This window comes from Pseudophryne corroboree, assembly GCF_028390025.1.
Source record: "Pseudophryne corroboree isolate aPseCor3 chromosome 3 unlocalized genomic scaffold, aPseCor3.hap2 SUPER_3_unloc_10, whole genome shotgun sequence".
NCBI lineage: Eukaryota > Metazoa > Chordata > Amphibia > Anura > Myobatrachidae > Pseudophryne > Pseudophryne corroboree.
Genome location: NW_026967494.1, coordinates 2,758,168 through 2,781,619, shown reverse-complemented (window position 1 = coordinate 2,781,619; position 23,452 = coordinate 2,758,168). Strand labels below are relative to the sequence as shown.

General features: G+C 46.9%; 1 protein-coding gene across 1 annotated transcript in view; it reads left to right on the top strand.

Moving 5' to 3' along the window:
- LOC134983236 (uncharacterized) overlaps positions 1-23,452 on the top strand; it is a 178,558-nt gene that overhangs the window by 111,227 nt on the left and 43,879 nt on the right. Inside the window, exon 13 of the mRNA XM_063948969.1 lies at positions 1,045-1,508. Coding sequence (XP_063805039.1) covers positions 1,045-1,508 — 464 coding nt within the window. The remainder of the gene's footprint in view (positions 1-1,044; positions 1,509-23,452) is intronic.

The following is a 23,452-nucleotide window of genomic DNA, read 5'->3' as shown; positions in this document are numbered from 1 at the left end:
GGCCCATATCCACACCTGCTTGCAAGAATAGGAGAAAACGCCCCAGTTCAAACTCCACCACAGGAAACTTCTTGGATTCATGCCAAGACACATACTTTTGCGATGGTAATGTTCAGACGTTACACCATACCTAGGAATAACAGAGCTCGGAATACCCTTCCGAGCTAAGATCAAGTGCTCAACCATGATGCCGTCAAACGTAGCCGTGGTAAGTCCTGATAGGCGAACGGCCCCTGTAGTAGAAGATCATCCTGAAGAGGCAGAGGTCTTGGATCTTCCAATAGCAGATCCGTGTACCAAGCCCCCTTTGGCCAGTTCCGGAGCAAAGAGGACTGCCAGAACCCTTGTTCTTCTTACTAGCTGTAGAATTCGTGGAATGAGAGGAAGTGGAGGGAACACATACACAGATGGGAACACCCATGGTGTCACCACTGCGTCTACCGTCACTGCCTGCGGGTCTCTCGACCTGGAACAGTACCTCCGCAGCTTCTTGTTGACGCGGGAGGCCATCATGTCTATGTGAGGAACCCCCCACCAACCGGTTACCTCCTCGAACACCTCCGGGTGGAGGCCCCATTCTCCTGGATGGAGATCGTGTTTGCTGAGGAAGTCTGCTTCCCATTTGTCCACTCCCGGAATGAAGATTGCAGACAATGTCATTGCGTGTCTTTCCGCCCAAAGGAGGATCCTTGACACCTCTGACATCGCAGCTCTGCACTTGTCGGTTTATGTAGGCCACCGTGGTCACATTGTCTGACTGCACCTGGACCACCCAATCCTGTAGAAGGCGTGCTGCTTGAAGAAGGCCATTGTACACGGCTCTTAGCTCCAGGATGTTTATTGGAAGAAGGGACTCCTGACTTGATCATCTTCCTTGGAAGGTTTCCCCTTGAGTGACTGCTCCCCAACCTCTAAGACTTGCATCCGTGGTTAGAAGGATCCAGTCCTGAACTCCGAACCGTCAGCCCTCCAGAAGGTGAGGCAGTTGAAGCCACCAGAGGAGTGAAATCCTTGTGACAGACGTATCCTCTTGTGCATGTGTAGGTGAGAGCCCGACCACTGGTCCAGGAGATCCAGTTGAAAGGGTCTTGCATGAAATCTCCCGTTATGCAGGAGGAGGCAACAATCTTTCCCAGAAGGTGGATGCATTGATGAACCGATACCCGGGTAGGCTTCAAGACATCCCAGACCATAGATTGTATCACCAACACGTTCTCCTCTGGGAGAAACACCCTTTTCACTTCCGTGTCGAGGATCAGCCCCAGGAAAGACAGCCTCGTTGTCGGTTCCAGATGAGATTTGGGAAGGTTGAGGATCCAACTGTACTCCCTGAGCAGCTGCATCGTGAGAGCAATGGACCTCAACAACCTCTCCCTGGAGGACACCTTGATCAGGAGATCGTCAAGATATGGAATTATGTTCACCCCCTGCTTGCGGAGGAGAACCATCATCACCTTGGTGAAGACCCTCTGTGCTGTGGTGAGACCGAACAGCAGTGCTTGAAACTGGTAGTGATCGTCTAGCAGTGCAAACTGGAGAAAAGCTTGATGCGGCGACCAGATCGGAATGTGGAGGTACGCATCCTTGATATCCAGGGATACCAGGAATTCCCCCTCTTCCAGACCTGATATCACCGCCCTGAGAGACTCCATCTTGAACTTGAACTCCTTTAGAAAGGGGTTCAGTGATTTTAGGTTCAGAATGGGCCTGACTGAACTATCCGGCTTCGGTACCACAAAAAGGTTCGAATAGTAGTTCACACTCAAAATTACAGGACTTTATCTGGGCTTTACGCACTCTGTGGAATGCCCTCCCACGCACAATAAGACTCGCCTCTAGTCTCCAAACCTTTAAACGTTCCCTGAAAACTCAACTCTTCAGACAAGCCTACCAAATTCCAAACCTACCCACATAACCTTCAGTGCTTCCCTATCTAATTACATCCTCTCTGTACAGTATACATAACATCACATATCTTGTCTTTCTTTACTCTCACACCCTCCTGACACTTGGCCAACATTAGGGGGTATCATCGTACAACGCATTAAGAACCTAGCAATCTGGTGGACCATTATGCAATAGATAGCATCTATCCTTGTGTATCTATGCCCATTTCCCTATAGATTGTAAACTTGCAAGCAGGGCCTTCCTACCTCCATGTCTGTCTGTTTTTACCCAGTTTTGATTTATTAATGTTGCTCTAATTGTAAAGCGCAATGGAACATGCTGCGCTATATAAGACACTGTTAATAAATAAATAAAATAATAGTAGCCTTTGGTTTGCATGAGAGGAGGTACCGGTACAATGACCTGTGCCTCCACTAGCTTTCGGACAGCGTCTTGTAATACAAGATAATGCTGTCTGCCAACAGAGTCGGTGAGCCTGATTTGAAGAAACGATGAGGGGGGAGGTTCTGAAATTCCAGCTTGTATCCCTGGGATAAAATATTTAACACCCAGGGATCCAGGCCGGACGCAACCCAGACGTGACTGAAGTGTCTGAGTCTCGCACCTACCGGCCCCACCTCCCGGCTACGCGGTCCACAGTCATGCGGAGGACTTTGGTGCAGCAGATACCCGATTTTTTCCTGTGAACCAATAGCGGCAGGTTTCTTGGACTTAACCCGACCTCCTTTAAAAAAGGTATTGGACTTTCTAGACTTGTGAGGCCGAAAGGACTGCATAGCAGAAGAGGAAGAATACTTTCTGCACGGGCGCTGCGGAGGGAAGAAACGGAGACTTACCCGCCGTAGCCGTGGATATCCACGCATCCAGAGCTTCTCCAAAGAAAGCCTAACCTGTATAGGGTAGGGACTCCACACTTTTTCTGGACTCCGCGTCGGCCGACCACTGGCGTAGCCACAAACATGGAAGAAATTCCCGTAGCAATGGAAGCCAGGTCTTTCATGGACTCTAACATAAAACCTGCTGAATCATGTATGTTGTATAAATACAATGCCACATCATCCTTATCCATCGTATCCAAATCCACAAGTAAGGTAGCCGACCACATTACTACAGCCTTGGCAATCCATGCACTAGCAATAGTGGGACGCAAGATGGACCCTGCAGCAATGCACATTGATTTAAGCGTGTTCAGGGCCGGCTCCGAGGCTTGTGGCGCCCCGGGCGGCTTTAGGGGGCGTGGCTTTGTACAGGGGGCGTGGTAATTTACGCCCCCTGTACAGCTGAATTGATGTGCGGTGCGCGATGACGTCATCGCGCACCGCACAGCAAAGGTCCTCTCCACGAAGGGAAACTAGACGCGTAGCGTCTAGTTCCCTTCATGGAGAGGACCTTTGCTGTGCGGTGCGCGATGACGTCATCGCGCACCGCACAGTAAAGGACCTCTCCAGGAAGGGAAACTAGACGTGTACGCGTCTAGTTTCCCTTCCCAGCGGTAGCGGCCGGGGGCAGCAGGCAGCAGGGGGCACACACCAGTAGCGGATCTTGCCCTGGTGCGGCGCCCTCCGGAAGGCGGCGCCCCGGGCAAAAGTACTGCTTGCCCGTGGCAAGATCCGCTACTAAGCGTGTTATCAATCTTCCTATCAGCCGGCTCCTTTAAGGCGGTAGATCCTGGAACGGGTACAACCACCTGCTCTGAGAGTCTAGACACAGATGCGTCAACAATCGGCGGGTTTTCCTATTTTTTCCTATCCGCCTCAGGGAAAGGAAACACCACCAGTAACCTTTTAGGGATCTGGAATTTTTTCTCAGGGTTTTCCCATGCTCTCTCAAATATAGCATTCAATTCCTTTGACTCAGGGAAGGTTAGCGAGGTCTTTTTATTGTCAGTGAAAAAAGCCTCCTCAACCTGCTCAGGTGTGGTATCAATAACATTCAACACATCACTGATAGCCTCTATCAACAGTTGCACCCCCTTTGCAAGAGATGCGGACCCCCGCAACGTATCCCCATCACCGTCAGAATCAGACTCGGTGTCCGTGTCGTCTTGTGTGATCTGTGCAAGTGCACGTTTATGGGGGTGTATAGCGGAGCGTCCCGAGGTACCAGAACCTGGCCAAACTGCCACAGACCCCTCTAACACCTGGGATGCTGATTCAGTACTAGCAACCCTGTCAGAAATCTGAGAAATCCAAGATTTGATAGAGGAAAACCACCCTGGTTACTTTACCGGAATAAGCGCTAAACCAGGGCTATCCGGATTACTGGGAATGGGATCATCCTGGGAGGATAAATCCTCTACAGCATATGACACAGTATCCCTGGACATAGTGAAATTAGACCACCACACACACACACACACACACACACACACACACACACACACACACACACACACACACACACACACACACACGTGAGGGCAGACAGTTTCCCCCCCAAGAATGGTAAGAGAGACACAGAGATTGGAGCCAACCCACACACAGCGCTATTTATAAAGGGAGACCCCCTGTCAGCGCTGACTGTGTACCTTAATAGGAGACACAGTCTAATTACAGACTCCCCCCCCCCTTCTACAACCCCCTGGTACCGCATACAGATAGCTGCAGCTGCTGTGGAGGGACCTGTTCTGTTTCCCAATGCTGTGCACACAGGAAAATGACGCTGGAACGCTGCCGGGTCCGCTCTGAGAAGCTCCGCCCCTTCAATGGCGCTGTCTTCCCGCTCTTCTAGGATTATACTGGCCTGAGGTGATAATCGCTGGCTGAGATCCGCAGACCCCGACAGACTTGGTGACCAGTGTGGGGGTAAGCGCTGGACCAGGGTGCCCCTCACAGAGCCGCACCATGTGCCGCTGAGCCTGTTAATACCATGCTCCCTCCCCATGCCACCATCGTCACACCGGCCCCCCGCTTGCTGGGGCTGGGGGGGAGGGGGGGTCGGTGACTCACTCACCACTACTTCAGCTCTGTGAGGAGTTGGCGGTGGCATGCTGCTGGGGCGAGCGGTCCCCTGTGGCGGAGAACGATCAGACCCCTCTGGAGCTCAGTGTCCAGTCAGCGGATACAGTGGGTCAGACCCCCCCTCAGTCCCTCGCTGCAGGCAGGCTGTTGACAGCAGCCTCCCTGTAAAATAATAAACTCTAGATAAACATTTTCTAAGAAAGCTCTGTAGAGCTCCCCTAGCTGTGACCGGCTCCTCCGGGCACATTTTCTAAACAGAGTCTGGTAGGAGGGGCATAGAGGGAGGGGCCAGCCCACACTGTTAAACTCTTAAAGTGCTCATGGCTCCTACTGGAACCGTCTATACCCCATGGTACTAATATGGACCCCAGCATCCTCTAGGACGTAAGAGAAAACCTGTGGACCCTGCCAGAGACAGATATATATAGCTAAGAAGATAGAATTTGATCGGTGTTGTTACACTGTTTTGTTGGCAAGTTACTTTATACTTTTGTAGTCATTGGTTACTATAGGTCACGTGGACGAGGTTCTCTCCGTGTCCCTGGACGTAGCGTGTGTCAGATGACGTCACTTTGATGCAACGGAGTGCGCGACAGATGGCGACATGGACAGTTCCACCGGGTATATTAACGACACGGGGCGTGCACATGCGTGTAGATGGTGACACTAAAACTACTGGATGATCATTGTGAATGTCTGAGGTATTGATACAATGCAAATTTGTTGAGATAGTTTCTTTTTCAGATGGAACCATGGGTCGTGCACGTGATGCAACTGGCAAAAGGGAGCCATTGGATTTGGCCGAGACCGGCATTTGTTTGTTGGTGATCCCTTGTAGACAGTGAGTAGTATCCATCTACAGTGGAAGAAGCATGGACACCAAGAATCTCAGAGGTTGAACAGTGGGCGAAAGTAGATCATGACAAATCGGGACCACAGGCATTTAGGGCACCTAGCAACCACCAATCGTTCCAAACGCATCAGGAACTGCACCAACAGTACAATGCCGGACCCAGCCAAACAGTCCCAGATCGGGAGAATTGGAGGGTCACGTGAGATGTGGTGGCACGTCAGACTGGTGCTCTGAAAACCAATCCAAGCCTTTCAGCCACTGTTCCGCTGCTGAGAGCATACCTAAAGTTTAACACTAATGTGATAGCTGTTTTTATGCTAATTATTTTGAGCCATAGAGTAGGACCTGCAGTATAGTGGGGTTCCTTGACGGGGGCTGCAGGCTTAAATGCACTGAGCAATACATGAACTAAAACGCCACTGTTTATTATTGTTAGTTAAAATAGTGAGTGCAAGACACATTTATGTATGTAGTAAGGCTACTGGGAGACCTTAGATTGAGCAATATTGGATCTGACCATTACATTCCCTAAAGTCATAACCTCAGAACTGCACAGAGCAGGAACTATTATTCACAAGTAATTAAGAATGTGTTCGTCATGAACAAGTCCACAATTACCGTCTGAAGGTTACACAATTATTTCAAGTCTACACAATTGATATTTGAGGATAAAGCTTTTAACAGAAAACACCCCTGAAGAAGTCACTATTGACGAAACGCATTGGATGACACGCAATTTGGATTTAGAGTGAATTGGAGTGGATACGAACATGCCCGCCCATGCAAGGGTGACAACAAGTTCACACCTGCATCATCTAACAAAATGCATATAAATTGGCACTGCACAAAAAACATTACTAATTATATTATATACATACATATATACACATTTATATATAATCACTAATAATAAACTTCTGCTTGTTACTTTTAATAACATTATAGTGTTGTGTGTAATAACTCTGTACATGTGATATTTGTCATGGATATCCCTGTGTTAGAAACACCCAATTGAGAACAGGGCTGATGGCGGAGGAGGGTGTAGGATAAGAGATTGCTGTAGTGACTGAGCAATGAGAATATGTGACTTCTGTAATAATAAGATTTTACTCACCGGTAAATCTATTTCTCGTAGTCCGTAGTGGATGCTGGGAACTCCGTAAGGACCATGGGGAATAGCGGCCCTGCAGGAGACAGGGCACAAAAGTAAAAGCTTTAGGATCAGGTGGTGTGCACTGGCTCCTCCCTCTATGCCCCTCCTCCAAGCCTCAGTTAGGATACTGTGCCCGGACGAGCATACACAATAAGGAAGGATTTATGAATCCCGGGTAAGACTCATACCAGCCACACCAATCACACCGTACAACCTGTGATCTGAACCCAGTTAACAGCATGATAACAGAGGAGCCTCTGAAAAGATGGCTCACTACAGCAATAACCCGAATTAGTTAACAATAACTATGTACAAGTATTGCAGACAATCCGCACTTGGGATGGGCGCCCAGCATCCACTACGGACTACGAGAAATAGATTTAACGGTGAGTAAAATCTTATTTTCTCTGACGTCCTAGTGGATGCTGGGAACTCCGTAAGGACCATGGGGATTATACCAAAGCTCCCAAACGGGCGGGAGAGTGCGGATGACTCTGCAGCACAGAATGAGAGAACTCCAGGTCCTCCTCAGCCAGGGTATCAAATTTGTAGAATTTAGCAAACGTGTTTGCCCTGACCAAGTAGCTGCTCGGCAAAGTTGTAAAGCCGAGACCCCTCGGGCAGCCGCCCAAGATGAGCCCACCTTCCTTGTGGAGTGGGCCTTTACAGATTTTGGCTGTGGCAGGCCTGCCACAGAATGTGCAAGCTGAATTGTACTACAAATCCAACGAGCAATAGTCTGCTTAGAAGCAGGAGCACCCAGCTTGTTGGGTGCATACAGGATAAACAGCGAGTCAGATTTTCTGACTCCAGCCGTCCTGGAAACATATATTTTCAGGGCCCTGACAACGTCTAGCAACTTGGAGTCCTCCAAGTCTCTAGTAGCCGCAGGCACCACAATAGGTTGGTTCAGGTGAAACGCTGAAACCACCTTAGGGAGAAACTGAGGACGAGTCCTCAATTCCGCCCTGTCCGAATGGAAAAATCAGATAAGGGCTTTTACAGGATAAAGCCGCCAACTCTGACACGCGCCTGGCCGAGGCCAGGGCCAATAGCATGACCACTTTCCATGTGAGATATTTTAACTCCACAGATTTAAGTGGTTCAAACCAATGTGACTTTAGGAACCCCAAAACTACATTGAGATCCCAAGGTGCCACTGGAGGCACAAAAGGAGGCTGTATATGCAGTACCCCTTTTACAAACGTCTGAACTTCAGGGACTGAAGCTAGTTCTTTCTGGAAGAAATTTGACAGGGCCGAAATTTGAACCTTAATGGACCCCAATTTCAGGCCCATAGACACTCCTGTTTGCAGGAAATGTAGGAATCGACCCAGTTGAAATTCCTCCGTCGGGGCCTTACTGGCCTCGCACCACGCAACATATTTTCGCCAAATGCGGTGATAATGTTTTGCGGTTACTCAAAAGGATAACTAAGGGATAACTAAAACTCCCTTCCTTTGAAGGAGTATCATCATTTCGGCCATTACCTTGGTAAAGACTCGGGGTGCCGTGGACAATCCAAACGGCAGCGTCTGAAACTGATAGTGACAGTTCTGTACCACAAACCTGAGGTACCCTTGGTGAGAAGGGTAAATTGGGACATGAAGGTAAGCATCCTTGATGTCCAGAGACACCATATAGTCCCCTTCTTCAAGTTTCGAGATCACCGCTCTGAGTGACTTTATCTTGAATTTGAACCTCTGTATGTAAGTGTTCAAAGATTTTAGATTTAAAATCGGTCTCACCGAGCCGTCCGGCTTCGGTACCACAAACAGTGTGGAATAATACCCCTTTCCCTGTTGCAGGAGGGGTACCTTGATTATCACCTGCTGGGAATACAGCTTGTGAATGGCTTCCAATACTGCCTCCCTGTCGGAGGGAGACGTCGGTAAAGCAGACTTTAGGAAACGGCGAGGGGGAGACGTATAATTTGTTGAGATATTGTATCTTTTTTCAGATGGAACCATGGGTCGTGCACATGATGCAACTGGCAAAAGGGAGCCATTGGTTGTGGCCGAGACCGGCATTTGTTTGTTGGTGATCCCTTGTAGACAGTGAGTAGTATCCATCTACAGTGGAAGAAGCATGGACACCAAGAATCTCAGCGGCGGAACAGTGGGTGAAAGTAGATCATGACAAATCGGGACCACAGGCATTTAGGGCGCCTAGCAACCACCAATAGTTCCAAACGCATCAGGAACTGCACCAGCAGTACAATGCCAGACCCAGCCAAACAGTCCCAGATCTGGTGAATTGGAAGGCCACGTGAGATGTGGTGGCACGTCAGCTGATGATCTGAAAACCAATCCAAGCCTTTCAGCCACTGTTCCGCCGCTGAGAGCAAACCTAAAGTTTAACACTAATGCGACAGCTGTTTTTATGGTCATTATTTTGAGCAATAGAGTAAAACCTGCAGTATAGTGGGGTCCCTTGTCGGGGGCTGCAGGCTTAAATGCACTGAGCAATACATGAACTAAAACTCCACTGTTTATTATTGTTAGTTAATATAGTAATGCAAGACACATTTATGTATGTAGTAAGGCTACTGGGAGACCTTAGATTGAGCAATATTGGATCTGGCCATTACATTCCCTAAAGTCATAACCTCAGAACTGCACAGAGCAGGAACTATTATTCACAAGTAATTAGGAATGTGTTCATCATGAACAAGTCCACAATTACCATCTGAAGGTTACACAATTATTTAAAGTCTACACAACTGATATTTGAGGATAAAGCCTTTAACAAAAAACACCCCTGAAGAAGTCACTATTGATGAAACACGTTGGATGACACACAATTTGGATTTAGAGTGAATTGGAGTGGATAAGAACAAGCCCGCCCATGCAAGGGTGACAACAAGTGCAAAATGCTTGTCTTATGATTATACAGATATGTACTTGTGATAAGCTTTTACACTGTTTTACTTGAAGTTCTAGATTCAAATTTCATTTTATTTCTGAATCTTATACGAATTGTATTTGGTGAGCTCAGGTCTACTGTATAGCAGGAAATATTTCATACCTGCATCATCTAACAAAATGCATATAAATTAGGCACTCCACAAAAAACAATACTAATTATATTATATACATACATATATACACATTTATATATAATCACTAATAATAAACTTCTAATTGTTACTTTTAATAACATTATAGTGTTGTGTGTAATAACTCTCTACATGTGATGTTTGTCATGGATAGCCTTGTGTTAGAAACACCCAACTGAGAACAGGGCTGATGGCGGAGGAGGGTGTAGGATAAGAGATTGCTGTAGTGACTGAGCAATGAGAATATGTGACTTCTGTAATAAGTGTTTATTACTCACCTGTGCTGATATCTGTAGGGATCTCCTCCTCCTTACACTGCTGATCACCCCTCACATACGTCTCTTCTTCTCCCTCTATATCTTCTGCCTTTATATCAGTCACATATGTCTCTTCTTCTCCCTCTATATCTTCTGCCTTTATATCAGTCACATACGTCTCTTCTTCTCCCTCTGTATCTTCTGCCTTTATATCAGTCACATACGTCTCTTCTTCTCCCTCTGTATCTTCTGCCTTTATATCAGTCACATACGTCTCTTCTTCTCCCACTTTATATTCTCCCTTCATATCAGTCACATACGTCTCTTCTTCTCCCTCTATATCTTCTCCCTTCATATCAGTCACATACGTCTCTTCTTCTCCATCTCTATCTTCTGCCTTTATATCAGTCACATACGTCTCTTCTTCTCCCTCTTTATATTCTCCCTTCATATCAGTCACATACGTCTCTTCTTCTCCCTCTATATCTTCTCCCTTTATATCAGTCACATACGTCTCTTCTTCTCCCTCTATATCTTCTGCCTTCATATCTGTCACATACGTCTCTTCTCCCTCTATATCTTCTGCCTTTATATCAGTCACATACGTCTCTTCTTCTCTCCTTATATCTTCTGCCTTTATATCAGTCACATACGTCTCTTCTTGTCCCTCTATATCTTCTGCCTTCATATCAGTCACATACGTCTCTTCTTCTCCCTCTAAATCTTCTGCCTTCATATCAGTCACATACGTCTCTTCTTCTCCCTCTATATCTTCTGCCTTTATATCAGTCACATACGTCTCTTCTTCTCCCTCTGTATCTTCTGCCTTTATATCAGTCACATACGTCTCTTCTTCTCCCTCTGTATCTTCTGCCTTTATATCAGTCACATACGTCTCTTCTTCTCCCTCTGTATCTTCTGCCTTCATATCAGTCACATACGTCTCTTCTTCTCCCTCTATATCTTCTGCCTTTATATCAGTCACATACGTCTCTTTTTCTCCCTCTGTATCTTCTGCCTTTATATCAGTCACATACGTCTCTTCTTCTCCCTCTGTATCTTCTGCCTTCATATCAGTCACATACGTCTCTTCTTCTCCCTCTATATCTTCTGCCTTTATATCAGTCACATACGTCTCTTCTTCTCCCTCTGTATCTTCTGCCTTTATATCAGTCACATACGTCTCTTCTTCTCCCTCTGTATCTTCTGCCTTCATATCAGTCACATACGTCTCTTCTTCTCCCTCTATATCTTCTGCCTTTATATCAGTCACATACGTCTCTTCTTCTCCCTCTATATCTTCTGCCTTTATATCAGACAGACGTTCTTCCTAAATAACCCAAAAAATAATACAATGAAATTTGCATACAGTCAGATTAGACTGCGGTGAAACAGTATAATATCAGTGTATAAGAAAGACATACAGCTTCTCTACAGATCATATAGTGACAGTCCCTTAGGTATATTGGGGAGACCCTAAATCCCACCTACCTGATCCTCCTGTGGGGTCCTGTGATTCCCCTCTGTACAATCCTGGGAATACAGAGGACGGGGACATCTCTCTGGGGTATCTTTGTTACTGGGCCCATCTGTAGGAGACACACAGTGACTGAGTACAGTGTATATATGTGATTATCAGGTGATGTGTGTATATAGGAGCCCTCATACCTGCTCTCCCCTGTACAATACATGACAGTCTCCTCTTACCCAGTGATGTGAGGGGCCGGTGATTCTCCATCATCATGTCCTTATACAGACCCCTCTGTTCCTCTATATACTGCCACTCCTGCATGGAGACATAGACAGTGATATCCTGACACCTTATAGGAACCAGACACACATAGTGATACAATCATTACCCAGACACATCCCCCGGTGTTACTGTATAATGCTCCATTCCCAGCAGTCACCTCTCCAGTCATCACCCAGACACATCCCCTGGTGTTACTGTATAATGTCCCATTCCCAGCAGTCACCTCTCCAGTCATCACCCAGACACATTACCTGGTGTTACTGTATAATGTCCCATTCCCAGCAGTCACCTCCCCAGTCATCACCCAGACACGTCCCCTGGTGTTACTGTATAATGTCCCATTCCCAGCAGTCACCTCTCCAGTCATCACCCAGACACATCCCCTGGTATTACTGTATAATGCCCCATTCCCAGCAGTCACCTCTCCAGTCATAACCCAGACACATCCCCTGGTGTTACTGTATAATGCCCTATTCCCGGCAGTCACCTCTCCAGTCATCACACAGAAACATCCCCCTGGTGTTACTGCATAATGTCCCATTCCCAGCAGTCACCTCTCCAGTCATCACCCAGACACATCCCCTGGTGTTATTGTATAATGTCCCATTCCCAGCAGTCACCTCTCCAGTCATCACCCAGACACGTCCCCTGGTGTTACTGTATAATGTCCCATTCCCAGCAGTCACCTCTCCAGTCATCACCCAGACACATCCCCTGGTGTTACTCTATTATGTCAAGGGGTCAGCTTGCTGGGGGTAGCTTGTGTGGAATTTAATAAGTGTGGAATGAAGAAGTGTGTTATCCGAACAGTTAAAAAAAACAGTTGAACAAACATTGAGCACCATCAAGGAAAGGTAACTTACTTAAACAACTTATTCCTACACCACTTGACCCAAAATGATCTCACAAACGACCACAGCATGTTCATCAAACTACTGTTTCCTATTTCAATTCATGGAATTCTCACCAAATGTAACACATTCTACACTCACCCTAAAACTCACCCCTCTGTGCACATTACAGCTTCTATTCTCCACCCCCCTCTTCTAAACACTCATGAGCTTTATACTTACTTCTCTGCAAGTACTTTGACAACCACAACTGGCCACCAGAATAAACACTCGCAAACATCCACCAATATTTATCTCACTCTTCTGCTTTTATTAGCTGGTGCCATATCACCAAATCCAGGCCCCAGCCACCTGTCCCTCTCACACTCAGCTATCTCAAAACAACATAGAAATCCATCTAACCTCATAAATATCACGTCTCCAATCCCCCTCCAAGTCACTAAAATGTGGCTTATGGAATGCACGCTCTGTTTGTAACAAATTACCATCCATCCATGACCTCTTCATATCTCACAACTTATCTGCTGACTATAACAGAAACCTGGCTCACACAATCAGACACGGCCTCCCCTGCAGCACTGTCACACGGTGGTTTCCACTTCACACACACACACCCCCAGGCCTGGTAATAGTAAAGGTGGTGGGGTTGGAATATTACTGTCCCAATTTTTCACATACACTGTTCTACCTCAGGTTCCATCACTCGCATTCACATCATTTGAAGTTCACTCTATCAAAATCCCCCCACCCCCCTTCTCCCTGCGTGTTGCAGCTATCTATTGCCCTCCTGGGCAACTCAAACAACAATTTCTAGAAGATTTTTCTGCCTGGCTCCCTCACTTCCTCTCCTCTGACATCTCCACCATCATTATGGGTCGATTTCAATATAGCTCTTGACAGTCCACAATCTGTTCATGCCTCCAAACTCCTCTCTCTAACCTCCTCTCTTGGCCTCACCCAATGGTCTGACTCCTCTACTCATCAGGAAGGCCACTGCCTTGATCTTGTGTTCACCAGGCTCTGCTCAGTTTCTGAATTCATTAACAATCCTTTCCCTCTCTCTGATCACATCCTGATCACCTTCACAATCTCTTCTATTACTCTAAATTCTATGACACTAAAACCTAGCAAGCTTCCTCTAACCTGCAGAAATACTAATATACATTTTCAACAACTTTCCACTTCTCTGCAACAACTGCTCTCACCAATCTCTACATTTACCACACCTGACACTGCTGTATCACACCTGGACAAGACCATAGAGAGTGCCCTTGATGAAGTGGCTCCAGCTACCCATCACACTCCACGTAGGCTTAGATGCCAACCGTGGCACTGTAAATGAACAAGACACCTACAAAAACTGTCATGTAAAGTAGAATGTCAGTGGTGTAAATCTCAGAATCCAAGTGACTTCCTCACATATAAGACCACCTACCACTCCTATCATCAGGCCCTGGACACTGCCAAACAAACATATTTCCAATCTCTTCTCATGCCACCAACCCCAAGCCACTTTTATAATACATATAAATCACTTCTTTACCCCCCCCCTACCTCCCCCACTAGCTACTATCAGTGCACAAGAACCTGCCTCCTACTTCAAGGATAAGATTGATAAAATCTGAGATTAAATGGTACGCTCTTCCTCAGCCAGTGACCTGCTCAATTCCCTTCCTGAACCCTCTGGCACTTTCTCTTCATTTAATCCCACAAGTGAAGATGAAGTATCAACAGTCTTTCCATCCTCCTACTCCACTACCTCTCCTCTTGATCCTATATTCTCACAAGTCAGTAAAACTTTGTCTCCTGTGCTTATCCCAACCTTAACTAAAATCTGTAATCTCTCTCTCTACTGGTGTCTTTCCTTCTCTGTTTAAGCATGCAGTGATTACTCCCATTACTAAACAAACACAACTCTGACCCAAACACACTCTCTAACTACCGTCCATTTCTCAGCTACCAGATCCCTCCAAGCTACTTGAGAGACTTGCCTACACTCGCCTTACACACATTCTTAACTCCCACAACTTATAAGACCCACTTCAGTCAGGCTTTCATGCCCAACACTCCACAGACACTGCACTGACCAAAGTAGTGAATGATCTGGTCACTGCTTGATCTAAAGGCCATTACTCACTACTCATTCTTCTAGATCTCTCTGCTGCTTATGACACTGCTGACCACTCTCTTCTCATACAAATACTACAATCTCTAGGTCTTCAGGACACAGCCCTCTCCTGGTTCTCATCCTACCTATCTAATCGCTCTTTCAGTGTTCACTTCTCTGATTCTATCTCTTCTTCTCTACCTATATCAGTTGGAGTACCACAAGGCTCAGTCTTGGGTCCTCTGCTGTTCTCAATCTATACCTCATTTCATCGCTGGGTGATCATATCATACAACCCATTAATAAACTAGCAATCTGGTGGACCATTATGCAACAGGCAGCATCTATCTTTGTGTATCAATGCCTATTCCCCCATAGATTGTAAGCATGCAAGCAGGGCCTTCCTACCTCTATGTCTGTCTGTTTTTACCCAGTTTTGTTCTATTACTGTTATTTTAATTGTAAAGCGCAACTGAATATGCTGCGCTATATAAGAAACTGCTAATAAATAAATAAATATTAAAATAAATACAACACAGGCCGCTGCCCCTGTATACTATGACAACACAGGAAGCTACCCCTGTATATTATGACAATACAGTCCACTCCCCCTGTATACTATGACAGCACAGGAAGCTACCACTGTATATTATGACAGTACAGGATGCTAACCCTGTATATTATGACAACACAGGCAGCTCCCTCTGTATATTATGACAACACAGGCTGCTACCCCTGTATTTTATGACAATACAGTCCACTCCCCCTGTATACTATGACAGCACAGGATGCTACCCCTGTATATTATGAAAACACAGGCCGCTCCCCTGTATACTATGAAAGCACAGGATGCTACCCCTGTATATTATGACAACACACGCCACTCCTTCTGTATAGAAAGCCAATACTTGCCACTCACCCTATATAATAATAGTAACAAGACACCACAGGCCCCTCTGCCTGTATATTATGACAACACAGGTCGCTCCCCTTGTATACTATGACAGTACAGGAAGCTAGCCCTGTATATTATGACAACACAGGCCGCTCCCCTGTATACTATGAAAGCACAGGATGCTACCACTGTGTTTTATGACAACACATGCCACTCCCCCTGTATACTATGACAGCACATGATGCTATCCCTGTATATTACAGCAACACAGGCTGCTCCCCCTGTATACTATGACAGTACAGGAAGCTAGCCCTGTATATTATGACCACAGGTCACTCCCCTTGTATACTATGACAGTACAGGAAGCTACCCCTGTATATTATGACAACACACGCCACTCCTTCTGTATAGAAAAACAATCCATGCCGCTCAACCTATATAATAACAGAAACAAGACACCACAGGCCCCTCCTCCTGTATATTATGACCACAGGTCACTCCCCTTGTATACTATGACAGTACAGGAAGCTACCCCTGTATATTATGACAACACAGGCCACTCCTTCTGTATAGAAAGACAATCCATGCCGCTCAACCTATATAATAATAGGAACAAGACACCACAGGCCCCTCCGCCTGTATGTTATGACAACACAGGTCGCTCCCCTTGTATACTATGACAGTACAGGAACCTACCCCTGTATATTATGACAACACAGGCCACTCCTTCTGTATAGAAAGACAATCCATGCCGCTCAACCTATATAATAATAGGAACAAGACACCACAGGCCCCTCCGCCTGTATATTATGGCAACACAGGTCGCTCCTCCTGTATACTATGACAGCACAGGACGCTACCCCTGTATATTATGCCACTACCCCTGTATACAATGACGGAACAGGATGCTACCTCTGTATATTATGACAACACAGACCACTCCCCCTGTATACTATGACAGCACATGATGCTACCCCTGTATATTATGACAACACAGACCACTACCCCTGTATACTATGACAACACAGACTGCTACCTCTGTATATTATAGCAAGACAGGCTGCTCCCCCTGTATACTATGACAACACAGGCCGCTCCCCCTGTATACTATGACAGTGCAGGATGCTACCCCTGTATATTATGAAAACACAGACCGCTCCCCCTGTATACTATGACAGCACAGGATGCTCCCCCTGTATATTACAGCAACACAGGCCGCTCCCCTTGTATACTATGACAGCACAGGCCATTCCCCCTGTATACAATGACGGCACAGGATGCTACACCCTGTATATTATGACAATACAGGCCACTCCTTCTGTATAGAAAGCCAATACATGCTGCTCACCCTCTATAATAATAGAGGGCCCCTCCGCCTGTATATTATGACAACACAGGTCGCTCCTCCTGTATACTATGACAGTACAGGATGCTGCCCCTGTATATTATGCTACTACCCCTGTATACAATGACGGCACAGGATACTACCCCTGTATATTATGACAACACAGGCCGCTCCCCCTGTATAATATGACAGCAGATGATGCTATCCCTGTATATTATGAAAACACAGGCCGCTCCTCCTGTATACTATGACAACACAGACTGCTACCCCTGTGTATTTTAGCAACACAGGTCGCTCCCCCTGTATACTATGACAGCACAGGATGCTACCCCTGTATACAATGACAGCACAGGCCACTCCTTCTGTATAGAAAGCCAATACATGCTGCTCTCCCTATATAATAATAGTAACAAGACACCACAGGCCCCTCCCCCTGTATATTATGACAGCACAGGCCGCTCCATCTGTATTCAATGACGGCACAGAATGATACCCCTGTATATTATGACAATACAGGCCGCTCCCCCTGTATACTATGACAACACATGATGCTACCCCTGTATATTATGAAAACACAGGCCGCTCCTCCTGTATACTATGACAACACAGACTGCTACCCCTGTATATTTTAGCAACACAGGCCGCTCCCCCTGTATACTATGACAGCACAGGATGCTACCCCTGTATATTATGACAACACACGCCACTCCTTCTGTATAGAAAGACATTACATGCCGCTCACCCTATATAATAATAGGAACAAGACACCACAGGCCCCTCCCCCTGTATACTATGACAGCACAGGCGTCTCCCCCTGTATTCAATGACAGCACAGGATGCTACCCCTGTATATTATGACAACACAGGCCGCTCCCCCTGTATACAATGACGGCACAGGATGCTATCCCTGTATATTATGACAATACAGGCCGCTCCCCCTGTATACTATGACAGCACAGGATGCTACCCCTGTATATTATTACAGCACAGGCCGCTCCCCCTGTATACAATGACGGCACAGAATGATACCCCTGTATATTATGACAGCACAGGCCGCTCCCCCTGTATACTATGACAACACATGATGCTACCCCTGTATATTATGAAAACACAGGCCGCTCCTCCTGTATACTATGACAACACAGACTGCTACCCCTGTATATTTTAGCAACACAGGCCGCTCCCCCTGTATACTATGACAGCACAGGATGCTACCCCTGTATATTATGACAACACACGCCACTCCTTCTGTATAGAAAGACATTACATGCCGCTCACCCTATATAATAATAGGAACAAGACACCACAGGCCCCTCCCCCTGTATACTATGACAGCACAGGCGTCTCCCCCTGTATTCAATGACGGCACAGAATGATACCCCTGTATATTATGACAATACAGGCCGCTCCCCCTGTATACTATGACAGCACAGGATGACAACACAGGCCGCTCCCCCTGTATACTATGACCGCACAGGCGTCTCCCCCTGTATTCAATGACGGCACAGAATGATACCCCTGTATATTATGACAATACAGGCCGCTCCCCCTGTATACTATGACAGCACAGGATGACAACACAGGCCGCTCCCCCTGTATACTATGACCGCACAGGATGCTAACCCTGTATATTATGAAAACACAGGCCGCTCCCCCTGTATACTATGACAGTACAGGACGCTGCCCCTGTATATTATGACAACACAGGCCACTCTCCCTGTATACTATGACAGTACAGGACGCTGCCCCTGTATATTATGACAACACAGGTCGCTCCTCCTGTATACTATGACAGTACAGGACGCTGCCCCTGTACATTATGCTACTATCCCTGTATACAATGAAAGCACAGGATACTACCCCTGTATATTATGATAACACAGGCCGCTCCACCTGTATACTATGACAGCAGATGAAGCTACCTCCTGTATACTATGACAACACAGGCTGCTACCCCTGTATATTTTAGCAACACAGGCCGCTCCCCCTGTATACAATGACAACACAGGCCGCTCCCCCTGTATACTATGACAGCACAGGCCACTCCTCCTGTATACTATGACAGCACAGGATGCTACCCATGTATATTATGACAACACAGGCCGCTCCCCCTGTATACCATGACAGCACAGGATGCTACCCCTGTATATTATGACAACACAGGATGCTACACCTGTATATTATGACAGCACAGGATGCTACCCCTGTATACTATGACAACACAGACTGCTACCCCTGTATATTATAGCAACACAGGCCGCTCCCCCCGTATACTATGACAGCACAGGATGCTACTCCTCTATACTATGACAGCACAGGCCGCTCCTCCTGTATACAATGACGGCACAGGATGCTACCCCTGTATATTATGACAATACAGGCCACTCCCCCTGTATACTATGCCAGCACAGGATGACAACACAGGCCGCTCCTCCTGTATACTATGACAGCATAGGATGCTACCCCTGTATATTATGACAATACAGGCCGCTCCTCCTGTATACGATGACAGCACAGGATGCTACCCCTGTATATTATGACAACACAGGCCGCTCTACCTGTATATTATGACAACATATGCTGCTCCCCTTAATATTAATACAGCTCCCCTGAATATTAATACAACACAGGCCGCTCCCCCTGTATAGTACAATGCCAAAGGACACAACACCTGTAATGTTCCATTTATGGAAATACAATAACGGAGGGGTCAGCGCCACCTGTATTACGGTAACGGCAGGGTCTGCGCCACCCGTATTACGGTAACCGCAGAGTTTGCTGCACCCGTATTACGGCAACGGCGTGGTCTGCGCCACCTGTATTACGGTAACTCCGGGGTCTGCGCCGCTTGTATAACGGTAACGCCGGGGTCTGCACCACCTGTATTACGGTAACGGTGGGGTCTGCGCCACTGTATTACGGTAATGGCTGGGTCTGCGCCACCTGTATTATGGTAACTACGGGGTCTGTGCCACCTGTATTACTGTAACTACGGGGTCTGTGCCACCTGTATTACGGTAACGCCGGGGTCTGCGCCACCTGTATTAAGGTAACGGTGGGGTCTGCACCGCCTGTATTACGGTAATGGCGGGGTCTGCGCCGCCTGTATTACGGTAATGGCGGGGTCGGTGCCACCTGTATTACGGTTACGGCAGGGGCTACGCCACCTTTATTACAGTAATGGCAGGGTCTGCACCACCTGTATTACAGTAATGGCAGGGGCTGCACCACCTGTATTACGGTAACGGCGGGGTCTGCGACGCCTGTATTACGGTAACGGCGGGGTCTGCGCCACCTGTATTAAGGTAACTCAGGGATCTGCGCCACCTGTATTACTGTAACGCCGGGGTCTGAGCCACCTGTATTACGGTAACGGCCGGGTCTGCGCCACCGGTATTACGTAATGCCGGGGTCTGCGCTACCTGTATTACGGTAACTGCGGGATCTGCGCCACCTGTATTACGGTAATGGCGGGGTCTGCTCCAACTGTATTACGGTAACGGCCGGGTCTGCGCCACCGGTATTACGGTAACGGCCGGGGTCTGCGCTACCTGTATTACGGTTACTGCGGGATCTGCGCCACCTGTATTACGGTAATGGCGGGGTCTGCTCCAACTGTATTACGGTAACGGCCGGGTCTGCGCCCCCTGTATTACGGTAACGGCGGAGTCTGCGCCACCTGTATTACGGTAACGGCGGGGTCTGCGCCACCTGTATTACGGTAACGGCGGGGTCTGCGCCACCTGTATTACGGTAACGGCGGGGTCTGTGCCACCTGTATTACGGTAACGGCGGGGTCTGCGCCACCTGTATTACGGTAACGGCGGGGTCTGCGTCACCTGTATTACGGTAACGGCGGAGTCTGCGCCACCTGTATTACGGTAACGGCGGGCTCTGCGCCACCTGTATTACGGTAACGGCGGGCTCTGCGCCACCTGTATTACGGTAACGGCGGGCTCTGCGCCACCTGTATTACGGTAATAAGACACTTGAGTGTCAGCCACCTGTACAGGGATAATGCAGCACCAGAGGCTGCTCCAGCTGCACTATAACAAGGCACCAGAGGCTGCTCCCCCTGTAGTACAGAACCTGACACCAGAGCTGCTCAGCCTATAGAATAATAATAATAATATCATTACCTGCTGCCAGACACAGCAATGGCTGCTCTCTGCTCCTGCTGCCTTGTGGGTATGATAGAAGGAAGGCGGAGCTCAGACCAGGGGGAAATGGCCGCCGCTCCTGACGTCACTACACGGCCAGGGAACCTATTGCTGCCGCAGCTGATGCCGAACTGGTCTACAAGAAAATGGCCGCCAGCCTCCTGCAGTGAGGACTTTTGTGGTTTTTGTCATTACTGGGGGTGGAGCTGCGTGCGAGGTGGAGGAGGGGAGGGGCCAATAACCAGGAAGCAGGTTTTGCCAATCATGCCCTACTTCCTGCCTGTGCGTTCCACCTTACTTCCGGACTGTGTGTTCCTTATACAGGAAATGAGTTTTCATCGACTGCTGCAGCCTCCCAGTGTCCGTGGAGATCAGGTAATGGCGTCTTACTATACAGGGGGAGCAGCCTGTGGTGTCCTGATATTATTACTATACAGGGGGAGCAGCCTGTGGTGTCCTGATATTAGTACTATACAGGTGGAGCAGCCATTTGTGTCCTGTTATTATTACTATACAGGGGGAGCAGACTGTAGTTTCCTGTTGTTATTATTATTATTATTATTATACAGGGGGAGCAGCCTGTGGTGTCCTGTTATTATTACTATACAGTGGGAGCAGCCTGTGGTGTCCTGTTATTATTATTATACAGGGGGAGCAGCCTGTGGTGTCCTGTTATTGTTATTATACAGGAGGAGCGGCATGTAGTGTCCTATTATATTTTTTCTGGGGGAGCAGCCTATTGTGTGATTTTATTATTATTATACAGGGTGAGAGACCTGTGGTGTCCTGTTGTTATTAGTGTTATACAGGGGGAGCAGGTTTTTGTGTACTGTTATTATTATACAGGGACAGCAGCTTGTGGTGTCCTGGTATTATTATTATACAGGGGGAGCAGCCTGTGGTGTCCTGTTATTGTTATTATACAGGAGGAGCGGCATGTAGTGTCCTATTATATTTTTTCTGGGGGAGCAGCCTATTGTGTGATTTTATTATTATTATACAGGGGGAGAGACCTGTGGTGTCCTGTTGTTATTAGTGTTATACAGGGGGAGCAGGTTTTTGTGTACTGTTATTATTATACAGGGACAGCAGCTTGTGGTGTCCTGGTATTATTATTATTATGTGTTGGGAGTGATGGTCTACAATACAGGAGGAATGGTCTGATGTGTTCTGCTTTTAAATACATCTGTTATTATTTTTATACTGGGGTGCAGCCTTTAGTGTCATTATTATTATTACTACAGGTTGAGTTTCCCATATCCAAATATTCGGAAATACTGACTTTTTTGAGTGAGAGTGAGATAGTGAAACCTTTGTTTTTTGATGGGTCAATGTACACAAACTGTGTTCAATGCACAAAGTTATAAAACAATATTGGCTAAAATGACCTTCAGGCTGTGTGTATAAGGTGTATATGTAACATAAATGCATTCTGTGCTTAGACTTGGGTCCCATCACCATGATATCTCATTATAGTATGCAATTATTCCAAAATACGGAATAATCCGATATCCAAAATACCTCTGGTCCCAAGCATTTTGGATAAGGGATACGGTGGGGATTGAAAATATTGCTCAAAATCTAGGATGTATTAAAGCAGAGACCATAATATCCCTGGCATGTGTAACAGATGATAATTGGAGCAGTATGAAGCAAATGTATATCAGACTCCTGGGAGTGTCACAGTGACATAACATATCTATAATAATAATACAGGAACATGACTGAGGAGGTGAGGGGATCTGGGAGTATCACAGTGATGTCACTTATATCTATAGTAATAATACAGGGACATGACTGGGGAGGTGAGGGGATCTGGGAACGTCACATTTACATTACTTATATCTATAGTAATAATACAGGAATATGACTGGGAAGGTGATGGGATCTGGGAACATCACAGTGACATCACTTACCGGTATATCTATAGTTATAGTACAGGTACATGACTGGGGAAGTGAGGGGATCTGGGAGTATTTGCAGCGATATTGATGTCTCCCCCATTTCGCAGGGTTACACAGTAGTGAAGAAGATCTCTGGTGAGTGTGAGACACCCAGCAGCCATCCTCGTGTGTCAGGCGGACTAAGCAGGACCCACAGCCCCATCACAGTGCCTCCACCTCACTCACTGATACATGAGAGAGACAGTGAC